At 48.1% G+C, this 23,966-nt stretch overlaps 4 protein-coding genes across 6 annotated transcripts in view; 2 read left to right on the forward strand and 2 right to left on the reverse strand.

Annotated features, from left to right (window-relative positions):
- Window positions 1-4,761, reverse strand: part of LOC135815962 (eukaryotic translation initiation factor 3 subunit M-like) — a 32,622-nt gene extending 27,861 nt beyond the window's left edge. For all 3 annotated transcript variants that reach the window (XM_065329316.1, XM_065329318.1, XM_065329315.1), the window contains exons 1-3: window positions 4,611-4,761; window positions 4,398-4,530; window positions 4,133-4,271 (exon numbers count right to left, since the gene is read on the reverse strand). In XM_065329316.1, coding sequence (XP_065185388.1) covers window positions 4,133-4,271; window positions 4,398-4,530; window positions 4,611-4,655 — 317 coding nt within the window. In that variant the 5' untranslated portion in view covers window positions 4,656-4,761. The remainder of the gene's footprint in view (window positions 1-4,132; window positions 4,272-4,397; window positions 4,531-4,610) is intronic.
- On the forward strand, window positions 430-2,585 carry LOC135813326 (piggyBac transposable element-derived protein 4-like). The gene is made up of 2 exons (XM_065326426.1): window positions 430-751; window positions 1,072-2,585. The coding sequence occupies exons 1-2, from the start codon at window positions 430-432 to the stop codon at window positions 2,583-2,585; spliced, it is 1,836 nt and encodes a 611-aa protein (XP_065182498.1).
- Window positions 4,762-7,580: 2,819 nt separating the features above from the next.
- Window positions 7,581-10,796, reverse strand: LOC135815964 (E3 ubiquitin-protein ligase XIAP-like). Its single transcript, XM_065329320.1, has one exon. It carries the CDS (start codon window positions 10,369-10,371, stop codon window positions 8,398-8,400), a length of 1,974 nt encoding a protein of 657 aa, XP_065185392.1. The 5' UTR covers window positions 10,372-10,796; the 3' UTR covers window positions 7,581-8,397.
- A 4,911-nt stretch (window positions 10,797-15,707) lies between these two features.
- Window positions 15,708-22,914, forward strand: LOC135815965 (PTB domain-containing engulfment adapter protein 1-like). Its single transcript, XM_065329321.1, has 9 exons — window positions 15,708-16,033; window positions 17,911-17,975; window positions 18,733-18,804; window positions 19,347-19,445; window positions 19,789-19,926; window positions 20,731-20,850; window positions 21,387-21,467; window positions 22,050-22,244; window positions 22,707-22,914. The coding sequence occupies exons 1-9, from the start codon at window positions 15,985-15,987 to the stop codon at window positions 22,749-22,751; spliced, it is 864 nt and encodes a 287-aa protein (XP_065185393.1). The 5' UTR covers window positions 15,708-15,984; the 3' UTR covers window positions 22,752-22,914.
- Window positions 22,915-23,966: the final 1,052 nt, after the last annotated feature.

The raw sequence follows: 23,966 nt of genomic DNA on the forward strand, positions 1-23,966 counted from the left end.
ATACGTATGAGGTTGAGTTGCCAGATAATTATTAAAAGATTCAAATAGTAATATTATTATAGAATGGTTGTTATGAGTGTATATCATGAATGGGTACATGAAATTTACTTGCAATATCTTCATGCTGGCCATATTCAAATGGAACACTTTAACCCTTTCAGCACGCATCACGTATATGTACGTGATGGTACATGTAACTGGCCCACGGATCACGTATATATACGTGATGCGTACAGTGAAAATGAACGTACTCTCGAGACATCCGTGGTCGATGGATCTTATCCCTACGTGGACCAGTGACGTGCTGGATGAACGTCGACAGTTCTACGATAGTACTGACGGGCGCACGCGCATGTGCGGCTATGCACGCCTACATAGATGTCGCGTGCGAAATTATTTGAACAATAGAAATTTTGACAATTTGCTGTCATGGCGCGGCGTCGATATGGTGCAGACGATCTTGATCATGTCCTCGACCTTGTCGTACTCGACCCGGACAGTGATGTCGAGCCGACATTGTCTGAAGACGACATCGTTCTGTCGGAGGAAGATGGAGATCTGCCTGAAAATCGCGCAGCGTCGCCAGGCGATAGTGAAAATGAATTGGACGACGACGATGTCGTAGGAGACGCCGCGGATGACGATGTAGGTAGCGCCAGCAGCGACAGTGACGGTGAGAACGAGGGGATATCTGCTAAAACGCACGTGGAAGCAGTCGAAGCACTGGCTGAGGGCGACGATGGAAGTGAAGGTCAGTGTGCGTATGGATCTGAAAATAGTACTCATAATTTCAAATTTTCAAATAATTGTACTAAAAATCTTGTCACTCAGCTGATCGCTCAATGATCATGCACGGACACTTTTCCTCATTCACAATGCATGTAAATGTGCATTGTGTTGCAAATGCTTATCGTTGTGAGTTCAAAATTTGAATTATATTTTTAGCATTCATACACATGTACAACTCAATCAGCGGACAGAATTGTACAATGCAAATTATTATAATTATTAGCATTTGTGTGTGACACTGGGAACATCATAGGATTTGTCATGGATATTTTGTTACTGCAGGTATCTGGGTGAAACAGAATGTGGAACCTAATGTGCCGCCATTTACTGGCCAGCCAGGGATCAAGATGCCTCTCCCGGACGATCCAACTCCACTGCACTATGTCAAGCTGTTCTTCACTGCACAATTCTGGGTGATGCTAGTGACGGAGACAAACCGGTTTGCAAGAGCATACATCGACGCTAACGCTGAAACACTGGCCCGGCGCAGCCTCGCCCGCTCGTGGACACCCGTTACCGTAGCCGAAATGAAAGTGTTCCTGGGCTTGTTCTTGAACATGGGCCTTGTTCCTAAGCCCGAGCTTGACCACTATTGGAGCACAGATCCCATCATCGCCACACCGTTCTACAGCCGCACGATGCCGCGCGAGCGCTTCACCTCTATCATGAACTTTCTGCACTTCATGGACAACGCTGAAGAAGATCCCAACGATAAGCTCTCCAAGATACGGCCTCTTCTGACGTTGCTTCAGGAGCGATTCATGAGCGTTTACACTCCCAACGAGTACATTTCAATTGACGAGGAACTGGTGGCGTTCAAGGGAAGGATATCATTCCGCCAGTATATTCCGTCGAAGCGAGCACGCTTCGGGATGAAAATCTATGCGCTCTGCGAAGACAGCGGTTACCTCTTCAATCTGATTGTCTACGTCGGGAAGGACAACGAAACCTTCTGCCCTGAGAAGGTCAAGGAGCTCGGCGTGTCCGGTGCGGTAGTGCACAAGCTCGTTGAGCCGCTTCTCGGGAAGGGGTATAAGCTGTACGTAGACAACTGGTACACGAGTATCCCGGTAGCCACCTACCTCAAGGGCAACGCAACGGGAGTGTGCGGTACCATTCGCAAGAACCGGATCGGACTACCGAAGCGTATAGCAAATTTCAAGGGGCTAAAGAAAGGCCACTTTCTGTACCGGAGCGGTGGTGGCATGATGTTTATAAAGTTGCAGGACACGAAGGAGGTGCATTTTCTGTCCACGATGCACAAGGCAAACGTAGAGCCAACTGGCAAGCGAGATCGGCAGCGCCGCCCAGTCCGCAAGCTTCGTCTTGTACAGGACTACAACAAGAAGATGGGTGGAGTTGACAAAAATGATGAGATGCTGTCGTTCTACACCGCTGCACGCAAGTCCCGGAAGTGGTACAAGAAGCTCGCCGTGCATCTGATTGAGCAAGCACTCCTGAACGCGTATATCCTTCACAGGAAGTCAAACCGCATGACGCACTTCGACTTTGTGAAGCGCGCCCTGAAAGCCCTCATCGCCGAAGGCAAGGCGGAGATGGTAGCTCACGCGGAAGCAGCTGCTGCAGCAACTGGTGGAGCCACAGGCACGAAGCGCATGGACAGCCACTTCCTCCGCTACATCCCGGCAACCGAGAAAAAGGCTAATCCGCAGAAACAGTGTGTTGTCTGCTACGGCAAGGGTAACCGGAAGGATGTCCGCACCATGTGCGCTGATTGCCTCGGGAATCCTGGGTACTGCATTCCGTGTTTCGAGGAGTCTCACCGAGGGAAATAGAGCTGTACTTGCTTGTGTCAGGGGTGTTCAGGTCTGGGCACCGCTTGAGGATCGTGGCAGGCTTTATGTAGTTGCTAGCTACCTGCTAGTTCACTGTAGTGGTATTGCAGCGCTCAGCTACTTTGTGTGAGCTGCATTCAATAATTTGTATGAGCTACATTCTATAATTTGTGTGTGTGTGTGTGTGGGCGCGCACTCACGCGCGCCCTCGGGTGCGCTTTCATGCATGTGTCCAATAGTGTACATGAGTGTACGGGTGAATGTGAGTGCGAGAATTGCATGGCTGGATAGGTCTGTATGGGTGTGAATATGTGCATGCCTCTGCCGGTGTCTGTTCGGCAAGAACCTGTTGCCTAGCCATTCGTATTGCATTCAGTGTTTCGAGGAGTCTCACCGAGGGAAATAGAGCTGTACTCGCTCGTGTCAGGGGTGTTCAGGTCTGGTCACCGCTTGAGGATCGTGGCAGGCTTTATGTAGTTGCTAGCTACCTGCTAGTTCACTGTAGTGGTATTGCAGCGCTCAGCTACTTTGTGTGAGCTGCATTCAATAATTTATGTGAGCTACATTATATAATTTGTGTGTGTGTGTGTGGGGGGGGGGGGGGGGGGGGGGTGCGCGCGCGCGCGCTCGGGTGCGCTTTCATACATGTGTCCAATAGTGTACATGAGTGTACGGGTGAATGTGAATGCGAGAATTGCATGGCTGGATAGATCTGTATGGGTGTGAATATGTGCATGTCTCTGCCGGTGTCTGTTCGGCAAGAACCTGTTGCCTAGCTATTCGTATGCACATTGAATAGTTCCTGACGCCCCTCAGCTGGTTTCAGCAAACATGACCATATTTGGTCATCATCTACTCAAGAACAAAACCGTAATTATGTCAAACCTAGTTCTTACCATCATATCCACCTGGCCATTCTAGGATAAATGAGCTGAATGCTCTGGTACGTTCAACCCGTGTTATGCGAAAATTCATCAAAAATGCGTATATTTCGTACTCGTTTTACTGGCTTCTATTGACCAAATATGGAATTTTGTGTTGGGAATTGTTCTCACTGAAACCTATGCATTCCGCAGAAAAAATTGTGAGTGAATAGGACTACTTTCGGAAAATCACGAAAATCACTGGTTTTGGCTCCGCGGGTCAGTTACACACCCTGGCCGTGCTGAAAGGGTTAATGATCATTGTACATGTATACACCACATCAGAAGTGTACAAGCTGGGCCTAATTAAATGTATTCTCCCCAATTCACATGTTACAATGCCCTTGTGTACTGCTTCGAGCCCGAAGTGCTCATGAGACAAGGAAATCAATGTAAACATAACCGGTATTACAACGTATACACATACGTACAAACGCACAGACACATAATTATACACATACATACACATGCACATGCACACACAGTTGAATGACTACCACACTTGCGCATGCACCGGCGCACAGACAAACAAACGCACAACCCACATGTGCGCACACATGACCACAGTCCCCTATTGGAACAATACAAGTAGATGTACTGAGAACCTTGAAAAAGCACACTTACAGAGCAAAGCGGAATTTGGCATTCTTCTCAGTGATTTCCGAACCGATCTGCTTGCAAATGTTCAATACGACTGTTCCCAGCTCATGCGGCGGTACCATGTGGAACAATGAGAAAATGCTGGTCATTGTTGCCAATGAATCTGGTGCAAAAGAAAATATTTAATACGGTGTTACAATGTTCAAACAATTTCAACGATTATACCAAAAATGAAAAGGTGAAAATCCTCAGCTCAACCATCAGCACACTACAGGAGAGGAAGACATACCTTCATCAGAAGATCTGAGGCAGATACCACAGTGCTCTGCTAGAGCATGTACCACAGTGCTCATGCCATTGTCTGCGACAGTGACTGCGAGTTTTTGGCCTCTGGATTCATAATACTCCAGTAGCTCCTCAGCCTAGCAAATCAAAAATGATCAAGGAAAACGACGTAAGTGGACGGAGTCCAGGCGCGTCCACGAATCGGTGGCATTATTACCTGAGCCTGCTCCGATACATCGATAAAAGCTGGAGCTGAACTCATACCGCCGCCTCTTCCATCAGCACACAGAGATAAAAGAAGCTGAAATTTCACACAGTTTGCTGTGTTCACGCACAAACAAAACACATCCAGTCTTTTTTTTGTCAGAGCTCCACAGCCTCCAGTGCAGTATGTTTTCGCTTGGACCAGCGCAGCACCGTGAAACACAGCACTCTGCAGGTCTCCGCATCCTTGCGGCTACGGTGGCCATTTTCAATAGCGGCCATGTTTACCTTGGCAACACTTCATTCTGCAATCACCTAGGCAACAAGCTCATCTACTTGCCGCATGGCGTTTGGATCGCGCACTGTATCGGGAAAATCAGAGAGAACACACAGAAAAACTATCACCAGTGGCGGATCCAGGGGGGGGCCCAGGGGGCCTGGGCCCCCCCTTTGAAAATTTCGACCTTGGTCTAGGATTACAGTAGACTGTAGAATGAGCGCTCGAAATTACTTGGCGTGTCAAGTGGGTCACGCGTGCTGGGTACTTTTATACGTGTCCGATCACTCCGGTACATGGTGTCACGCACCGAGCATGAGTCTGTACTAGTCAGCGCGCTGTGTACCGGTGTACAACTACTGTACGCACTGCGACCTGAGGACACGGCCGCACTTCAAACATGTGAAAAACGTGCCAAAAATGCAGGGCCTGGTACATAGTGCAGCGATCGCGTTGGGCTGAAGTCCTGTTTGGTGCACGGTGCTGTCGACTTCGTCCTTCCTTTTTTCTTTTTCAATTGTCAGAAACTACAAGTATACGCTCTCTAGCTCTCTACTTCGCTTGTAGCCAACGGGTTACCTTCAGATATGAGATGAAGAGGAAAGGGTCTGACATCAGGTCGTTCTTCAGTGGACCGGTAGATAAGAGAGCTCGCGTTGGAGAGCCGTCCAAAGGTCCGTCGCGGCCGCTGTCGAGTGGAAATGTTCCAGTGCAGTTTGAAAATGTCGTGAGAATGGAATAAAACTAGAAACCGGCGGATTCTGCTCGAAAAGGTGGCATATTCTGCTCGAAAAGCAGTGAAATTGGCAGAATCATACAAACCTTATGGCGGGCAATTCCTCGAATTCTGCTCCATACTATAGTATTTTTATCCACATACCAAACATCCATAAAACTTACCAGAAAAAGTACCGAATTCTGTCAATTTTTCTGCCGGCAGAATCCGCCGGACCCTAAAAACAACTGCTCTTCACAGCTTCAGGACTTTGTTGTTGTTGTATTTGTTGTTTTGTTTTGGGGGGGGGGGGGGGGCGGATACCTTGGGCCCCCTCTTCGGCCAAGTCCTGGATCCGCCACTGATCACAGGTGCACAGTCAGTGCAGGCAAGAGTACATAACCCCGGGGGGTTATGTACTCTTGGTGTAGGTCTACCATGGTGGGCATGGCGTAGATCTACGTAGCTACGTACAGAGCTAAAGTCCATGGACCTGATGGACGTAATGACACAATCAGAACAATAATTACAAGTAACCAAAGCACCAGGTGACTTGCCATCGTCTCTGAATGCGATGCCAATTCACGGTCAGATTTTCCTATTTCAAGTATACACAATGGGCGCTTTCGATTATACGTTTACACAATTCTGGAACTGGTTTTTTAATTCTGGAATGAGCGGATTCCGGCCTTGTAAACGAACGACTGGAATTCACAACGCATGTTATCAAGAGTAGATAAACAAGAGTGTGCAACTCCGGATCTCTCCTGCACAATCTCCAGATAACCCCGGCCCACGACGGAATTTTTTGTTGACGTCACCTTTTTTCAGAAAAACGCGCTTCTTGCCGCAGAGCAGTGTGAGAGCACGTGCTGGGCACCGACCTTGTAATGTAAAGCCTGGCCAAGTGCACGAGGCAAAACTTTCCAAAAGACTGGGGTCGCGTGGGTCCTCGAAAAGATTACGTCAACAAAAAATTCCGCCGTGGGCCAACCCATCCGCGCGGATCCGGGAGACTGGAGTTGCACACTCTTGTTTATCTACTCTCGATGCCATGTCACAAACAAAATTGATGAATCGTAAAAAGAGATCACGTACACCCTCGCGCGCACGTGGACCCAGCATCGCACATGCCGGCCAGGGAGGCTCTTCGCGCGCTTGAGTCATGACCAGACCGGTAACACACCGACTGTGCAATTCTGGCACCAGAATTAGAGAAATTCCGCCCTCTCTTCAGAATTGACGGATTCGACGGAATTGGATAAAATCAATTCTAACGACGGAATTTGTCACTTTTTGTGTAATCGAACTGTGCATCAACAATAACTAATTCTAGAATTGACCGAAATGCGTGTAATCGAAAGCGCCCAATGTACAGTGCGTATCGGTTATAGCGTGGTGGTGTAAAAGAATACTGCATACAAGAATGAACTCTCATGTTTTCATAATCATAACATGGATTTCAAGTGCACATTTATTCTTACAAGCAATTTTATCGCAAAGTGGGATATATCGGTCCTAAGAATGGACTTTGTGTAGCGAAACATGCCAGATTAGTACAAAGTGTATCGCCTGTAGTAATAACATCTGTCCAATACAGTTCTGATCTATCTCAAGTTGCGTTGAACTTGTAGTGCTGCAGTTTCAACTGTTTTGGTCATGTAACTCACGTTGCATAGCCACATGGTAAGCCTATGGGACTTTGACCAGCCGCATGCACAGTAGCACTACGGTGCATGTACTATGACTGCGTCTTCCTGCCTGCGCACATGCATAATTACGATATTATGTCACACTTGATTTATCGTAAGAAATATCGGAAATAAGAATAGAAAGTCGTTTTTCAAACACCCACGCTATAACCGATACATACTGTACTAGTAATATTATAACAGCAGCTCTGCACATGTCATGCACCATAAAACAACCCCACACATATTTTGTAGCTGAATGCCAATGTTCTGCATTCTCACTGAATCCGCAAGAGAAGCTAATTTAGAAAAGTTAGAGTGCTGATAATCCTGATATGGCCACAACCGACAACACTGCACCAGTATCAATCGGGTAGAAAAGAAGATGATTCAGCAAAATTCAGCCTATAAGTCACATTTACATAGAAGTTTCCAAGACAACAAAAATCTGGCGGGAAGCCTAAAAAGCTGCCCGATCCTTTCAGGCAGGGTGCGAACCCTTGTAGAAGGCAACTTTCCTGCATTTATCGTACTTTCTCACCAGGTAGTTGTACAAACGTACAGACTTTGAACCCGGGTACGACTGCCGGCTGCTTTCACACATCCCAGGTCCATTGCGCAATAGCGTAGGGTCAAAGGTTGCCTGTATATTGCATGTAAAATGTGTAGTCTGAATGCAGGCTTGGAAAAATGTTGCCTTTTAGGTTTTATGTGATTTTGTACTGGATGTTCTATGTACGTAGTCTGATGAGGGCCTAAGAAACTTCAACTTCAAGCATCTACAGAAAATACAGTGAAAACATATGGACAACAGGGTGCCTGGAAGATATTTGTACTTCAGTAGCAGGAAAATAAAACAAGCAAATACGAGTGAGTAGGGGTGCGGCAATAAGCCAGCTGCTCGCTGGAATCTCATCTGAGTACAACCATCAAGTCAGTCTCTCAAAGGGGTAAAAAGTATATACCAGCTCACAATAATAACTCGTACATGTACAGGCACAAAAGACAAGCTGTAAGCACTTGGAAACTGCAAGCACAACAACACAGCAACAGGTTTCAACTTCGGGCATTCTGAACATTTTACTTGTCTAAGTGCAGTCTTCGCACGAAGAAGCAATCACGGGAAGAAAACACGAGTGGAGGATCCGATAGTCCTTAGGCACATAGGACATTTGGTCAGCAAATGCGAGCATGGCTCGCAGCACACCAAGTGGGCACACGGATTGAAGAACTGCGACGCTTCTCGGTCCAGGCAGATCACACAGCTCCGTGCAGACTTAATCCGCTCCAGTTCAATATCCTTCTCAGTTCGAGGTACTGGTTCCCTACAGCTGAGAGAACGATTCAACTGCAATCGAGCGCGACCATCACTATTCACGTTGCTTATATCTCGAGGCGAGAATGGTGCTGGTTGGGTTGCATACGGTCTGCTGCTGGGGTCAGAAAAATTCGGGCAACTTGAAGCATCTAGAAGAAGTCTCTCGTCTCCAACAACACCAACATCCAAGCTAGAAAATGAAGATGACGCTGTGAAAGTTGGTGTATCCAGCAATCGTGCGGCTTGACGGGGTTCCGGTGTAACAGAAATACGCATGGCAGCAGCACCAGCAATGGGTGCCTGAACAGCAACGGGCGAGGATGCACGCGCCCGCGAGTGCTTCCGAATGAACTCGCAGGACGGTGACAAACCTTCATGGCGGCTGTGTGGAGAGTGGCTCCTACGCCAGTGACGAGCTTGCACGGAACAGAACGCGCACTGGACAATGTCAAATTCACCTGTAAAGAAGAAACCCGCCTCGGCTAAGTCATCACCATCCACGCCAACATACGATGGCCAATTGGCGAACGACTGCCGCCGAGCTTTCTCTTCACCGTAGATAACGGTGCACTTCACCTGCGGCATCAGAGCAGGAATGTTCTTGCGGTTGGCACCGTTGACGTGCAGGCATGACGGCACGGTAGCCTTGTGACGATCCACACCCAGCTGACCGGCGCTCCAGTCCGAGAACAGGTTCAGGCAGGAGTAACACACCACGTGGTCGCCAGTGCCGGAGTAATACAAGCCCGCTGTAGCCAGCTCCCCAACCGAGACACCAAGCTGCTTGGGCCAGTTAGCAAACGATTCAAAGCGCGCTCTCTCGTCCTCCATCCCGACCTTGACCAGACTGCTGTCCAAAGGTACATTCATAGTGCACGAGCCCCGCACAAGAGTGCAGAAAGGCGACTCGGCACGATGCATACGGTGAGCGAAATTGCCAGGCTGAAAATCGCGCAGCACCACACGGCAGAATGCGCAGCGGACAGTGTCACCGTTCCCTGTGTAGTAGCAACCAGAGCGGGCAAGGGCCGACGGTGGCATTGTGACGGTCGCTTCTTCCGGATAGTCAGCATACGTTGCGAGCCGATGTCGCTCAGAGTGCATAAACGGACTGTGCTCATGCGGATCAGCAAGCAGTTCTCCCGATCTGTCCGCCAGTGTGAATTTATCGCCAGTAACGAGACTGCGTAGAAATTTGCAGTCTGGAACCATGCGTTGATGTTCATCAAGTGGGTTATCGCCTGGAGCCCAGCGATGAAATACTGACATGCAAGCATAGCATCGTACTTGATCTGCCCTGCCTGTGAAATAGAAACCGGCTGCCGCCAGGTCTTCCTTTTCCACCGGGCAATCTTTTGGCCAGCGCTCGCTGTCGTATGTCATCAGGCGCGTTTCCAAATCTGCTGTCAAGTCGACCGTATTTTCATCGACGTCAAATCCATCTATGTCTACTTCTTCGGAGCGTTCTGGCGCTCCCGAATGGTCATCACTGGCTACAGGGGCAGTAACACCAATACTAGCTACACTGCGAAGATATCCACACTGATTGTTGCGCTTGACGTGTTCAGCCAGTGGGTTGCTCTTTGCACTGTTGCATTCGAAGTGCAGAGCGCAGACAAAGCACCGCACAGACAGAACAGGGAAAGATCCACTTATGTAGTAAAAACCGGCCACGCCGAAATTCAGAGCGACCTCTTCGGGCACAGTAGATGGGTAGCTCCTTATTCGCTCAGTCTCCGACTCCATCTCTCCTGAGGATACTTGTGCTGTCATCCCACAGGCTGCTAACTTGACACAGCTCGAATGGCACTAGCAGAGACGCACGGCTACAATACACAAGCCACATGGCCAACAAGATGCGCAGCGAACTGCGACGTGTCACTGCATCGCAATGGCCGGGGGTAACACCAAGCTTTTTCGTTTCAGAGGAAAGTTCTCATCAAAACTGGTGGCAGAACAAGCCTACACAAAAGAATTCAAATAACTAATTGCAATGCACTTGCAGTTTCGTAATCTCCCTGTGTCTCTAAAAGAACACTAGCAGCTGCAAGGAAATTTCCGTTGCGGCCCTGTGTTGGTGACACACCAGCAGCGGCTCAGCAAAAGAGTCAGCATGAATGAGGCTCGGGTAAGAAAACAACTACTAGCGCGGCAGGCCTGCAGGCCAGGGGGGGAGAAACAAAAAAACAAAAAAAACTCGTGTGAACGGGAAAGAGACTGGCTGAGCTGAGGGGAGCAGGTCTGCATCTGAGATTGCACACAGCATTGACAGCTAGCTGCTTTTTCCTCTGTCAGCTGATATGACGTAATCTTCAAAACGTGGCCGGCCGCCGGGCGCCGGCCGCCGGCCGGTACGCGGTAGGCCTATGCTCGTATTTTTACCGATAATTCTTTTGAGCATTGCTCAAAATTTCGACCGATTATTCCCGTAATTCCACCAATAATTCTCACAACAATTCTTTTTTTTCTTCCCTTTTTTTGCAGATACCGTACCGCGTACGGGGTTTTTGCCACTTGTACGGACAAAAAAATCACGGTTCGCGTGAAACTCGGCTGGAAGCTTTTTTTTCTTTCTTTTTTGAAATACCGGGCGATCAACTTCAGGATCATGAGCTTTTGGTACAAATCAGGGTGTCATAAATGGAAAAAAATTGAAAAAAGGGGGGCATTGCTCAAATTTTACCGATTATTCCACAAAAATTGCCAATAATTCCCGTTTTAAAAATCACACCGATAATTCCCGAAATTATGCCGGCACATTCCGCGGAGGCCTACCGGCCGGTCTCTGTTTACCACGTTGTCTGTGACCAGGTGCCAGTGTGAGGGTCATCAGTTGACTGGAAATAGCAAGAGTACTCTTGGAAATAGCAATTAGCATCCCTTGTTCCTGCATCATGGTGTGTAGATCTACGTACTCGTACTCTTGCAGTCTTGGTTCTACCAAGACTGCAAGAGTAATTTACCAAGAGTGTGCAACTTTGCATATGAGGTCTCCGATGGCGAAAACTCAAGAAAAAGCGGTCGTTAAAGCCAGGTGGTCTTTAGAACCAGGTCCCACCGAGTGTCGGTGCAAGAAAAAACGGTCGCTAAGAGCAGATGGTCGTTAAAGGGGAAGTTAACTGAGGCAAAAATTAAAATTTCACCAGTTGTGAGTCTTGGGGGTGCTGAGTCGAATGGTCGTGGTCCGAGGAAGCTGAGACGCTCCCTTCCTACTTGAATCCCAATCGAACTCGCGCACTTCCACCGAAACTGGGTGACTGCGCCCTACTAGATGGGGATTTGTATGCAAAATGTCACTAAAAGCGCCATTTCGTTCTTATAAAAGCACAGATGACCGCGATTGGCCCATATGTTGTAGTCTTTTGGACGCTGAGTCGCCTGGTTTTGGTCCGAAAAGGCTGCGATGCAGCGTTCCTCCTTTATTCCCAATCGAACATGGTTGAACAAGCGGTCACGTGCTCCTGGGTGCCCAAATCACCTGGTCACCACGCCAGCAGGCGACAACTTTCACACCAAGGTTCAACTCGAGTTCAACTCGAGTGACAGGACTGCACCCAAAAAAAGGTCAAACAGGCTAGTAAGTTGTACCCTGCAGGCACGGTGACCAGGTGACTGGTGTACGCAGGAGCACGTGACCGCTTCTTCAACCATGTTCGATTGGGAATAAAGGAGGAACGCTGCATCGCAGCCTTTTCGGACCAAAACTAATCGACTCAGCGTCCAAAAGACTACAACATATGGGCCAATCGCGGTCATCCATGCTTTTATAAGAACGAAATGGCGCTTTTAGTGACATTTTGCATGCAAATCCCCATCTAGTAGGGCGCAGTCACCCAGTTTCGGTGGAAGTCCGCGAGTTCGATTGGGATTCAAGTAGGAAGGGAGCGTCTCAACTTCCTCGGACCACGACCATTCGACTCAGCACCCCGAAGACTACAACTGGTGAAATTTTAATTTTTGCCTTAACTTCCCCTTTAAACCCAGAGGTCGCTTACACCGGGTTTTACTGTACGTACCGTAATGCAAACGAAGGATAGCGTGCGCGCAATCCGAATATCTGCCATGATAAATTGATAATGCTAGGGATTTGCATACCCGCAGTGAGTTTCTGTCAGCGAGTGCTTTTTTTATTACTCCGCTGCTCGCTAAAAACGGACTGGAAACGTACAACTGCGACACTGCACCACGTGATGTGAGTTTTCGCCATTGGCGTACCCCTTAGAAAGGGCATCAGGAGTTGCACACTCTTGGGGGGTTGTATACTCTTGGTTCTACTGCTGTCGTCGACATGGAAATCCAGTCGCACGTCTAGCGGCCCCAGGGCGCTGGCCATGCAGCCGTGGATAAGCGTGCATTTTATGCGCTGTAGCGCTGTTTGGATTAACATGGGCACTGCAGTCTGCATGCAGCGTTCTGTACGCGCTGAGGGCGCCGGTCCCGGTCAATCGACTGGATGTCCATGCCCACGACAGTAGGACAGGCCGCGGTCGCCTGCCTTATCTAAGTCAGTAAGTGATCGCCTTGACAGGGTTTCCTGTACTACTGTCGTGGACATGGAAATCCAGTTGATTGACCGCGGCCGGCACCCTCACCCAGGCCTCAGCGCGTACATAACGTCGTAGCGTGCAGTGCACATGTTGATCCGATGCGATCAGCGCGCTGCAGTGCATAATACATGCATGTGTGTACTGCTTACCCACGGCTGCATGGCCTGCACCCTGCGTCGCTAGACGTGCGACCGGATTTCCATGTCCACTGATGACAGTAGTAACTGTTACGGTACAGTGACTGATACAGCAAAGAAACTAAAGCTATTGAGTATTGTGGTTTGGTCATGTCTCCTGTTAACGCTGACGGATCTGCCATTGTCGACCCAGTGTCATAGTCTAGTGGTCACCGGGTGTGTCAGAGGACCAGTCATCACCTTGGAGAGAACAACATGATCGTTGAAAATCATTGAAAGGGCACGGATGGAACTACTTCGTCCGAAATCAAAGTCAAATCGGCCAATGGCAGTAATTTGGACTATAGCCTTTAATAGGGTGCGCTCTTAAATCCTCTCGGAAAAGTCGGAGACTCTCCGAAAGCTGTTCTTACATCCTCTTCGAATTTTAAGAGGCTCTCCAAAGCTCTCCAAGCTTCAGAGGTGGTTGAAACTATACTACTTGGAGATTCCCGCGGTTTGGGATATGAGCGCATGCGAACTATGGCTAAAAGCCACGTGTTGTCATGAGTGTACATATATGCATTTCTCTTTTTGCATACGCACAGTGCGTACCACATTCGTTGCACTCAAGATCGCGGCCCCGTTGGCACTTCATATAAGAACGCACCATTAGTCATCACAGGAGTAGATACATGTATAGTGACCCCATAAATTGTCCAAATTGCCAGAAGCAGCAGCCTACTAGCGTGATAAAATGAAAGTCAACCAAAGATGACCAAATTATTTTTGAAATACGACTCCGACGGGGAGTGTTGGCGCAGAAACCAGTTTGTTTTCTCTTGGTGTTAGCAGATTACCATGTCAGGACCGGCAGAAGCAGTATTTGATTTGTCCAGCCATACCCTAGCCTTTCATACTTTGTGTATCAGGGGCGTTGGAAGGTAATTTAGTGTGGTACGGTCAGCTATCTGAAGAACAGAATGCGCGTGAGGGAGGGGTGGCGGAGCCGAAAATTTTGGAAATTTAGAGCCCAAATCAGTGCATTTTATTGATTCACGGGGTACTTGCGGCAAAAAGTGGTACGGTCAATACCGTAGCGTGTCCGACGCCCCTGTGTATGATATGGAGGGTATACACATGACCTCCTCAGCAGTAAACACATGCTGGTGGCCAAAACGTTGGTCCGGCCATGGCCTGACCACCGGACCTGTTCCACCGGACCTGCATTGTCAGAATGTGTACCACACATTACATGTATGTGACATACTGTAGAACGGGTAATTTCAGCGACTATTAATTTTAGCGTTTTCCCATTGTCAACCGGTTAGCGACGTTTTATTTTAGCGATTTGCAGCGATTTTACTCACGGATCACCAGTGCACTACTAATGTCTCAACGGATTAGCGACTTGAACCTTAAGCGAAAATGAGTCGGTCGCTAAATTCGCTAGGGTTTTTACGTCGCTAAAATTACCCGTTCTACAGTACCGGGAATACCACACAAAGAGCTGGCGGCTTATCACCATACATACATGTACAATGTGCGACGCACGTACACACGTACATTTCCGCCATGCCCATGGTCATAGTTGGACAATGGTCTATAACGTTACACCCGTACATCCATCCCAGCCTTGTCAGTGGCCGACTTGAGGGAGAAGGTGGAACACAGAGCAATGCAGGCCAGTTGGAGCCTCCATTGTACCCCCCCCCCCCCCACACACACACACCCAACCCTGGGTGAGCTTCTGATCTACCACTCTGCTGGCTAGTGGCTAGTTAAGTTCATGGTAGAATACACTATCCTCTGCCCGATCACTCACATCTGCTGTTGAACCCCTGTGTTCCGCCGGATGCTATGCGACCTTGCTCTGGATCGCCATCGTGGGTGGTATGCTAGCTCGACTTTCCTTTTTGGACTCAAGCAAATGACAACTACGATTTTCCCACTCCAGACAGTACAGAGCACAGGGGTTGGTGGATGTCAGACGGCTGAACTCATCACGTGATGTTCGCTGTGCAAGTGGACACATGATCCTGACCAGACCTGCACAGGCCGGCACATGCCCAGCATGTGGCCAACATTTCAGTAAGTAATAGTTGTAAACTTGTATGCAACTCACTGTAGTTGCCAACATAAAGACGGATCATGCCGGGTACATATTCATTATTGAATACTGTACAACGCCACGTCACCGAGTCCTGTTCGGCAGTACATTCTACAATGACAACTCACCTTTTCAGGAGTCATGGTTTGAATGAACGAGCTCAGCTCAGGCACATCACCTGGCGACACTTGCGAGACTTCGTCCTGCGGATGGCCATGATGACCTTCTCCTGTCAAAGACCAGTCAAAGCTTCGACGTGACCACCAAGCTCGACTGAACTCATTCAAGCGTGTCAGCTCACTCGCCACGTTCTTCGGTCTTATCTGCCGGCACGCGCTGCGAATGGGTGGAGTTGCACGCGTTGCGTGATTGCAGCTCGCCTAGCGATATCGTGGGTTTCCCATCATCAGTTCCTGCGCACGAACACACCCAACAATCACTCGGACCGGCATACAATAGCGTCCTTGGTTCATTCCGAGCGACGGGTGAGTGTGTGTGCAGATGCGGGTCGGTGTGTCGGTTGGTCTGCAAACGCCACTGATACCGTCACCTAAGACGCCGAAGTGAAGCCATTGTGCACCCACCTGACCATCACCAGAGGTAAGCTGCAGCCATGGCGGAACCGCAACTAGGAGCAGGCGGACGGCGAGCCTCGAGACGAGGTAGGTAGATCTTATAAGGTCAACATAATTCCTACAAATTCAGATAGTATGCTCAATCCTCGTTTCCCATTTGCCACGAGTTTCCTTTACTCGTGGTCTTAGGCCGGTTAGGGTGGCCGTGGGATAGATTCGCTGTATACAGACCAGTAGAGTCTACTACTAGTACTAGTGTTAGTATTGTAGAACCAGTCCTGTTACCTCTGCTATCGGAAAGCGGACGTTAGATATCGCGCTTGCTGCACTAGTTTGCATTTTTGCCTTTGCCTCGGAAGCAGCTAAAATGTGGTGAATGATGAACAGAATAATTATGGTTGCAAAGTCCGAATTTCATTGATCTGGCTAGCTGAATGCTGACTGGTCTTTAAAAACTCGGATAGAACGAACCCCTCAGGATGCAAACTGGGTAGATCTGAGCTATGATGTAATGTCCGTGGCATGTTGTATCCACACAGCCCACAGCATGCATGGGGAGCTCCAAAACAAAGTGCCAGAATACACTTGGCATAGGATGAAACCGGACCGTGACCGGAGGGAATGCACACCAGTGTGTTTGTCGAAGGAGCAAGAAAACTGAACTCATAGTGTACACAGGTATCCATGCAACCTTCCCTGTCACCTACAAACACAGCTTGTGACAGGGGACTACATGTAAATTCAAAAGCCACCATTGTAGCGCAACTGTTTGATTCCTGCTGGGTGAGCATATCAACGGGTTATTGTTGGAAAGTAAAGAACAGTAAATATTACGGGTTCACGTACAGGGCCGATCAGGAGCCACCTTTCCGCTTCCGTGGAACGCCACCGCTCTATGATCAGGTGTCAGGTGCAGCTCATAAACAGCGGGGGGGGGGGGGGGGGGGTGGGGGTAGATCAGATCCACCAAGCAGAGGCCAACGGCTGAAATCCCATTTGCCGCATCCATGTTACCCTTGGAGGTCGCAGCACGGTTGGAAAATCCATCCGTTCCCAGGTAGGACTTGAACTGGCCTGGTACCTATACCTACTTCAAAGTACCATTTCTTGATCATGGTCTTAGACCAACCCACTGTGCCTGCCGGTACCTTGGGCAAGAGGTTTCCGGGCAGGCACAGATTCTCCCATTCTTTCAAAATGTATCCCTCACCCACGGTTTAATAGCATCGCTTTGTAATGTCACAGTCCGTTCCGAGACGGCTTCTGCAGAGCTTTGTAATGTCACAGTCCGTTCCGAGACGGCTTCTGCAGAGCTTTGTAATGTCACAGTCCGTTCCGAGACGGCTTCTGCAGAGCTTTGTAATGTCACAGTCCGTTCCGAGACGGCTTCTGCAGAGCTTAGTACACATACCTACCACTACTAGTAGCGTCCTTGCTGTCGAGAGCGGAGGTTCTTGCTCAGCTAACCAGGAATGAGCAACAGAAGAAGAGCGCCTACCTGCAGAGGGTGATATATGTAGAGAGAGGTGCATTTACACCCTTGGTTTTTGCCACCAATGGCATGTGCAGCCAGGAGTGTTCACGTTCACTGACGAATTTGGTTGGCCTAATTATCAACAAGCATTCTGATTTGCATGACTCTTCCTTGGTTTCCCCTGTTTCTCTCTAGCTATTCTTGTGTACCTTCTTTTGCTATTCTTCACTTATGTGTGGCTTTGAATAAATCATGGATTACTACCTACTACTAGCACTTCTGCCGCTAGGGTTTACCGGGTGTTAGCGGCCGTCGTGAGCTCTCTTCGGGAACGGACACGATAATTTACTCTTTTTTTTTACTAGTTATCACATCTTTATTATGTGATAGTGTTGTAGTGCGTGTAAAGCTCACTTGGTAGTCTCCATGGCAACAGAGATCCTTCACTGCATGTGCCCATCTCTTCTGTTCGTTTGTCTGTCCGTGGCAGTACCCAAAACCTTCCTGCATGCATCGTCCAGCTTGATCAAGGGCAGTATTATATACAATGTAAAGGTAAGACTGTCACTACTGCGACATGCTGATCATGCATACATGCAGTAGACTGTGTTCAGTCTGGGCTTTCTCCCGGCAGTATTGACTAAGCCATACATTGCACTCATCTCCCTTCATCTTTTCCTCATCTATATTTCCACAGGAGAGCCTCTCAATAGGCTCGCGCAGCCTTTGGACAATCCTTTTTTTTTTTTTTTTTTTTTTTTAATAAAACCCATTAATCAATCAATGTATACAAGTGACATAGTGACTAAATCAAGTGGGCGCTCCACTGCCGAAGGAGTGATCTATAGTTTTATTCTATACCCACACCGGGCAGAGCCTTCCATACATGGAGCAAGTGGCATTCTGGGCAGTCTTGCCAGAGCACTATCACCAGGTCTCTGTAAACTTGGATCAATGAAAAGGTCAAAAGTATGATAATTTCACTGGTCCCAGTAATAGAACACACTTTCGCTAGCATTAATACCACACACCAAGTCACCGATAATGGCAAATGATCCCGCTGGCAAATTCCTCACGAATTGAAAACTGAACCACGCACCCGGTGACTTAGTGCATGCCATGCACATGCTTGATTCATACTTATAGTGGTGGTAAACACACACCGGGCAATGTGGGGGTAAATGCACGCCGCCTGAATCAACCCTACGTACAGCTGCAGTGGAGTTTTCAACTCCATGCACATGCTTTGCCATGAAAACACCGCCACTTTGGCACTCAGTGCTGTCCACTGTCTGTGTGATGCTCCTTCCAGTATTGGGGCTCTGTGGAGGTGAGCAAACCGAAAGGAGCCGACATAGTCAAGCAGGCAATTGATGCCATATCGGTAAGCGGGCACAGAAGTAATTAGTAATTACTTTTTAATTTTATTCCAAGCAATACATGGCTGGGGTAGCCAATGACCACTTTGCGTGGCGATTGCAGGGTTTTTATAGCCAACCACGGTTATTAGTTGGTGGGTGAGGATTGCCGCACGAAAAGGAGCTCAATCTCGTGGCAGAAGTGCCGGTAGGTGAGAAAGTTCTGAGTAACTTTTTAGAACTCGCATGAGTCACATAGTACAATGTGTACACATGACTACTTGATGCACTGTACTTCTGATTTGTTGTAACGATTCGTTTTTATGTCCCTGGGTACTGAGTACCGCACAGCTGATCATTACTAGCATATGTCCCTGGGCACTGAGTACCGCACAGCTGATAGTGACTAGCACTACTCGGGTGTGGACTAACTCTGCTCTTGTGTGCATTGAGCACTCTCCAGCTGCCCTAGCCGCTTGATGAATCTGAGGTTTTTTTCTAACAAAAAGAAGAACTTGATACCTGCTGTGTGTGACCCTGTGTGTTGTTTGTATAACTTGTCTTGTAGTCGCAAATAGGAATTATCAAGTTGAAGGGAGGCAAAACGATGAAGGCTACCCTGGGCATCTCGTACAAAGCAATCCGAACGGTCGATGCAAGGTCAAAGGTAAGAGAGCTAATGAGAGCCATGGCCGGTAGCTGTGCATGTGCCGCGTGTATGTGGGGAGGGGGAGGGGGAGGGGTGGCACTGTGCATGTGTGTGTGTGTGTGTGTGTGTGTGTACGTTGGGAGGGGGGGGGGGCACAGTGCATGGATTGTGGCCGGACAGCGTGAATCAAAGCCAACCGGGCTGATCCGCGTGGCTGCACTGCAGTCGCTGGGAAGCAATGAAAACTCCTGCACCTTTGATCTTTGGCATGTAATAAGGTACTGACTAAAGCACAATGTTGAATTATATTGTATTCTATGTGAGTTTGGTGTGGGGCCTTGTATGTACGGTATGCTTGCAGAACCCTGTACACGTACATCCGCTGGGTGCAGTGACGTACGCAGGCGATGACAAGACCAACAAGAGCGTGTTCGCCTACATCGCCCAGGACCCGGCCACTAGCAAGTTCTTTTGCTACGTGTACGGCGCAGACTCGGTGGTAAGCTGCCACAATGCATGGCGGGGCCATAGCATGCGCTCGAGGGTGATGCCACTGTCTTGCCTTGCGTGCATTCGTCCATACATGTGTGTCATGTTCATGATCAGTTCCAGTTCTTGGGATGCCCTCTAAAGTATGATGTCCACGAAGTGAGGCCAGGAGCCAAAGTAGATATTTTACTTCGTATAACTCGACCCTCTGCATGAAGTCCTTCACTTGATCTCCTTGCTGTGCGCTTGAGCATTGCCTACTGGCCTTTTCCACGCAAGTCACTCCATGATTGATTGTGCAGCCAAATTTCCAAATCAGATTATAAGTTATGAACATGACCACCATCTCCACACAGTCACGGAGTTCTTAGCTAACGCAACATGTCTTTCACACACCTGCATCGCTACCTATAGATAATAATAATAATGTCAGTAACAGTCAACCTCATGAATAATGACCTCGGGTAGCAAGCACTCTTGAATAATGGTACAGTCAGCAGACCTCAGTGACCTTTTTGACTGCATACATTGTACAGTCAATGTCACGAAAACGACAACTCGCGAATGAGGTCCCTTTTCTCATGCACACGCGAGGGTTGTTATTCGCATAGTTGACGGAACATGTATCGTTGACTGAAGTGTTCTCTTCTGTTTTTGGTGGCGTTTGGATAACCGTCATTCTACTGTACTGGCATACACACAATCAGTGGTAGAAGGAACGGAGGAGAAAGAACCATTGTGATGACGCATATGCAGAGGCTCTCATCCGTCTGTTGTTCTTTGTCTATCTGTTTGCTCTTGTCATGATTCCCAGGCCAGTCAAATTAGCTTAACAGTTGCTCAAGCGTTTGATGTCGCCTTCAAGGAATTCAATAAGACGTTAGGTGCAGACAAGGCCAAGATTCGCAAGAAGATTGACACGGTCCAAAAAGCTGTAAGACAAACCTATCAGCATGGCATTGTAGGAAATGATGTGTGTGTGTGTGTGTGTGTGTGTGTGTGTGTGTGTGTGTGTGTATGCTTCATTTCCGGAAGGTAACATAACGGTACTGTGTCAGAGGTTTGGTGCATAAATTATAATACAGTCATACGTATCATATTGTGCTCATCAGCGGTCTCGTGTCGATCTGCTTTATGTGAGGTTGGATTTCACAATCCACGGTGGTGTATGTACTGATGATTTCCGAGTGCTCACTGGTAAACAGTGAATATCCACACCAAGTTACCAGTCAGTAGAAGCTCAGCAGAAATTTTAAAACGTCTGCGCGCACAAGTTGAATGTCTGCTGAGATATTAGAGTACAGACATGTTTGAGTACTTTATTGTGGAAACTGCAGTGCAGTGCCATTGCGTGCTTTCTTCGTTTCTCTTCCGATTTTCGTGTGTTAGCGGTCGTCGTGAGTTTCCTGGAGAATGGAGACGAAAGTTTGCTTTGTTTGAACTTTGCGGCTTTTGTTGATGACACTACAGGTTGAAGATGCAGCTACTGGGGCCGGTCCTGCTCCCAATGGAGCACCAGCAGCCGCTGCTCCTGTTGCTCCTGTTGCAGCTGTGAGTTCTCTATGCTTTCTCCTCTGGTATGGCATGTCACATTGTGTGCAGTGGATGCACAGAATGTATGGTATGGGTTAGTGTCGAAGAGGTTATGGGAAAGCGTTTGAGCTGACGTGTTCTTCCCACCAACTCTCCCAACACTGAACACAGGTTTCATGCCAATCAGAACAACAGTCAACATTCCATTTATCGCTTTCATTGTTAACTTTTATTGAACACATGCAAACGGCCGAAGCCAACTCAGAGATGAAGTAGCCACCATGGTATGGCGTTAATTGTACTCTACTAGCATCCTATATACGCCGGGTACCACCGAGTGACGACACCATTGATCCATGTCAGATATTTTCACAGTTCTGTCTTGCCGTGTCGCATCATGCAGTGCTGTACATTCCCACAGGCTCCAGTTGTGATTGTTTGCATGACCCGGCGCATCTACGCATTTTACTGTTATGACTTGGCTGTCCATGTGTGATGCTCTAGTGGCTAGTGGTGGTCTCCGCTACATCTACTGTGCTCTGTTTGTGTACCTCTCATGTCTTATATGTGCATTCCTGTTGTACCCTGCACACCGCTCAGCCTGAACCGAGTGTACCAGCGACTTCAGCGAAGCTCACAGCTGCAGAGTCTATCGACGACCCAGGTAGAGACCAAGGGTTCTTCGAGCCGTTTGACCTGAATTCGGCCGAGCTACCCGCACCGGTCTTTGGACCTGGTATTGATGATATCGACGATGCAATAAAGAGCATTGAAGACCAAGTTGGAGGTCTCTTGGTAAGCAGGTCCCTGTAGTATTCGGTGTGCAATTATTGAACAATGACACTGTGTTGTGTTACACCGGGCCGTGACAAGCACGTGTTCTCCTCTGCTCCAATCTTGACAGGACTCTTGTCACCCGCACAGCCATAGTGGTTCAGAAACATGATGAAGTGCTGAAATTGTGCTGTGCTGCATATGCATAGTATCGTTCACGTTTTAAGTTGATGTGAAATAGCTGCTTTAGCTCATTCCTCAGAGCTCAATTCACCAGAACTGACAGGTCAATCAAAGTCACAAATTTTGTGTTTCTGAAGGAAGCAGGGAAACGCATATTCCTAGGCAGGCTGTACGCAACAGTTGCTCTGACGGTCTGTTGTGAGTGGATATTTTTTTCGTGATTATCTGTCTTTTGCAAGTTTTTTTTCCCATGGAAGTTGCATTGACTTTGTATGTCTTCCTATTCAATATTCTATGCAGGAGGGATTTGGAGAAGGCTTTGCCCTGGATGGCGGGAAATCTTAGGCCGGCCGAGACGAGCAAGCAAGCGGAATCATGCCATAGTATTTATTGTGCAGCCGGGCATTTGAACGGAACTGGAATTCCATTTTTTGACCTGCCACCTTATCTATTCTAAAGTCTTCTTTTTATCACACTGGAGACATACACACTATTCTTTGTATTGTGATATCTCGTGTGTGTGTGTGTGTGTGTGTGTGTGTGCACCATTGCAGCATCAAGGCACCCTCATTCATTTACCATTCCAGTATCAAGGCATTGTCAACGCAACATGACCATGGATTGCAGTCCAATATTCACAGACATGCCTATTTGAGTATTTTACACTAGTATTTCCCTATTAGATAGACAGTTGTCTAAAGTCCTCAGGCTGCTTACAGTGCTCAATGTCCAGTGGACAGAGCCAGTGATACAAATATTACACAGCAATGAAGCAAACAAATCTCTTTCCGCTGTTACTCGGAGTTTCGTGTGAAAACACTCATCAGACAGCATATGACCAAGACTAACGATCACTAGAATATACGATAGCTACAGGTTCTGATGACGACGCTCGCTGAGTGGGCATGCATCCTCAGCATTACACAAAAAACTAGTCCCAGCAAAAAAATACACCACAGCATCCTTTCCAGTGTCAATCCATGACAAATTCAGACAATAAAATTCAAAATATTGTACAGTATGCATAAAATTAAATCTGCCAAGTCCAGCTAAAAGTTGGAGTAGTGGTTGATTTGAATGTACATTCACAATAATGTCAATATGCCTCTAACTGCCACGAGTAGGCAGTAAACCTCAGTACTAGGAGCTAGTATACAAAATACATAACTAAACAAAGAGCAAAGGGAGATGAAGTCCAAAACGGAAGATATGTGCAAAGCGGTCAAAAACCAGGGGGGATAAATATCTGAAACCAGACCCGCGGCCGGGCCGAATATCAAGCAAGAGAGCATTGATGACGATGAGTACAGCAATAAAAACAGCTTTTGTACAGCGAAAGAAGCCAACAGCCGACTGCATCAAGCAGCAGCAGCAGCAACAGCAAATACACAGGCAACACAACACAGCAATCAGACTACAGACTAGCACAAAGAGAAAACTGGTAATACAAGGGACAGTGTGAGAAGCAGTATCTACAGGAGAAAAACGAGCAGCGGCAGAGTACCACCACCACCACCACCACCACCACCACCACCACCACCACCACCACCACCACCACCA

Source organism: Sycon ciliatum, chromosome 4 (genome assembly GCF_964019385.1).
Source record: "Sycon ciliatum chromosome 4, ocSycCili1.1, whole genome shotgun sequence".
Taxonomy (NCBI): Eukaryota; Metazoa; Porifera; class Calcarea; order Leucosolenida; family Sycettidae; genus Sycon; species Sycon ciliatum.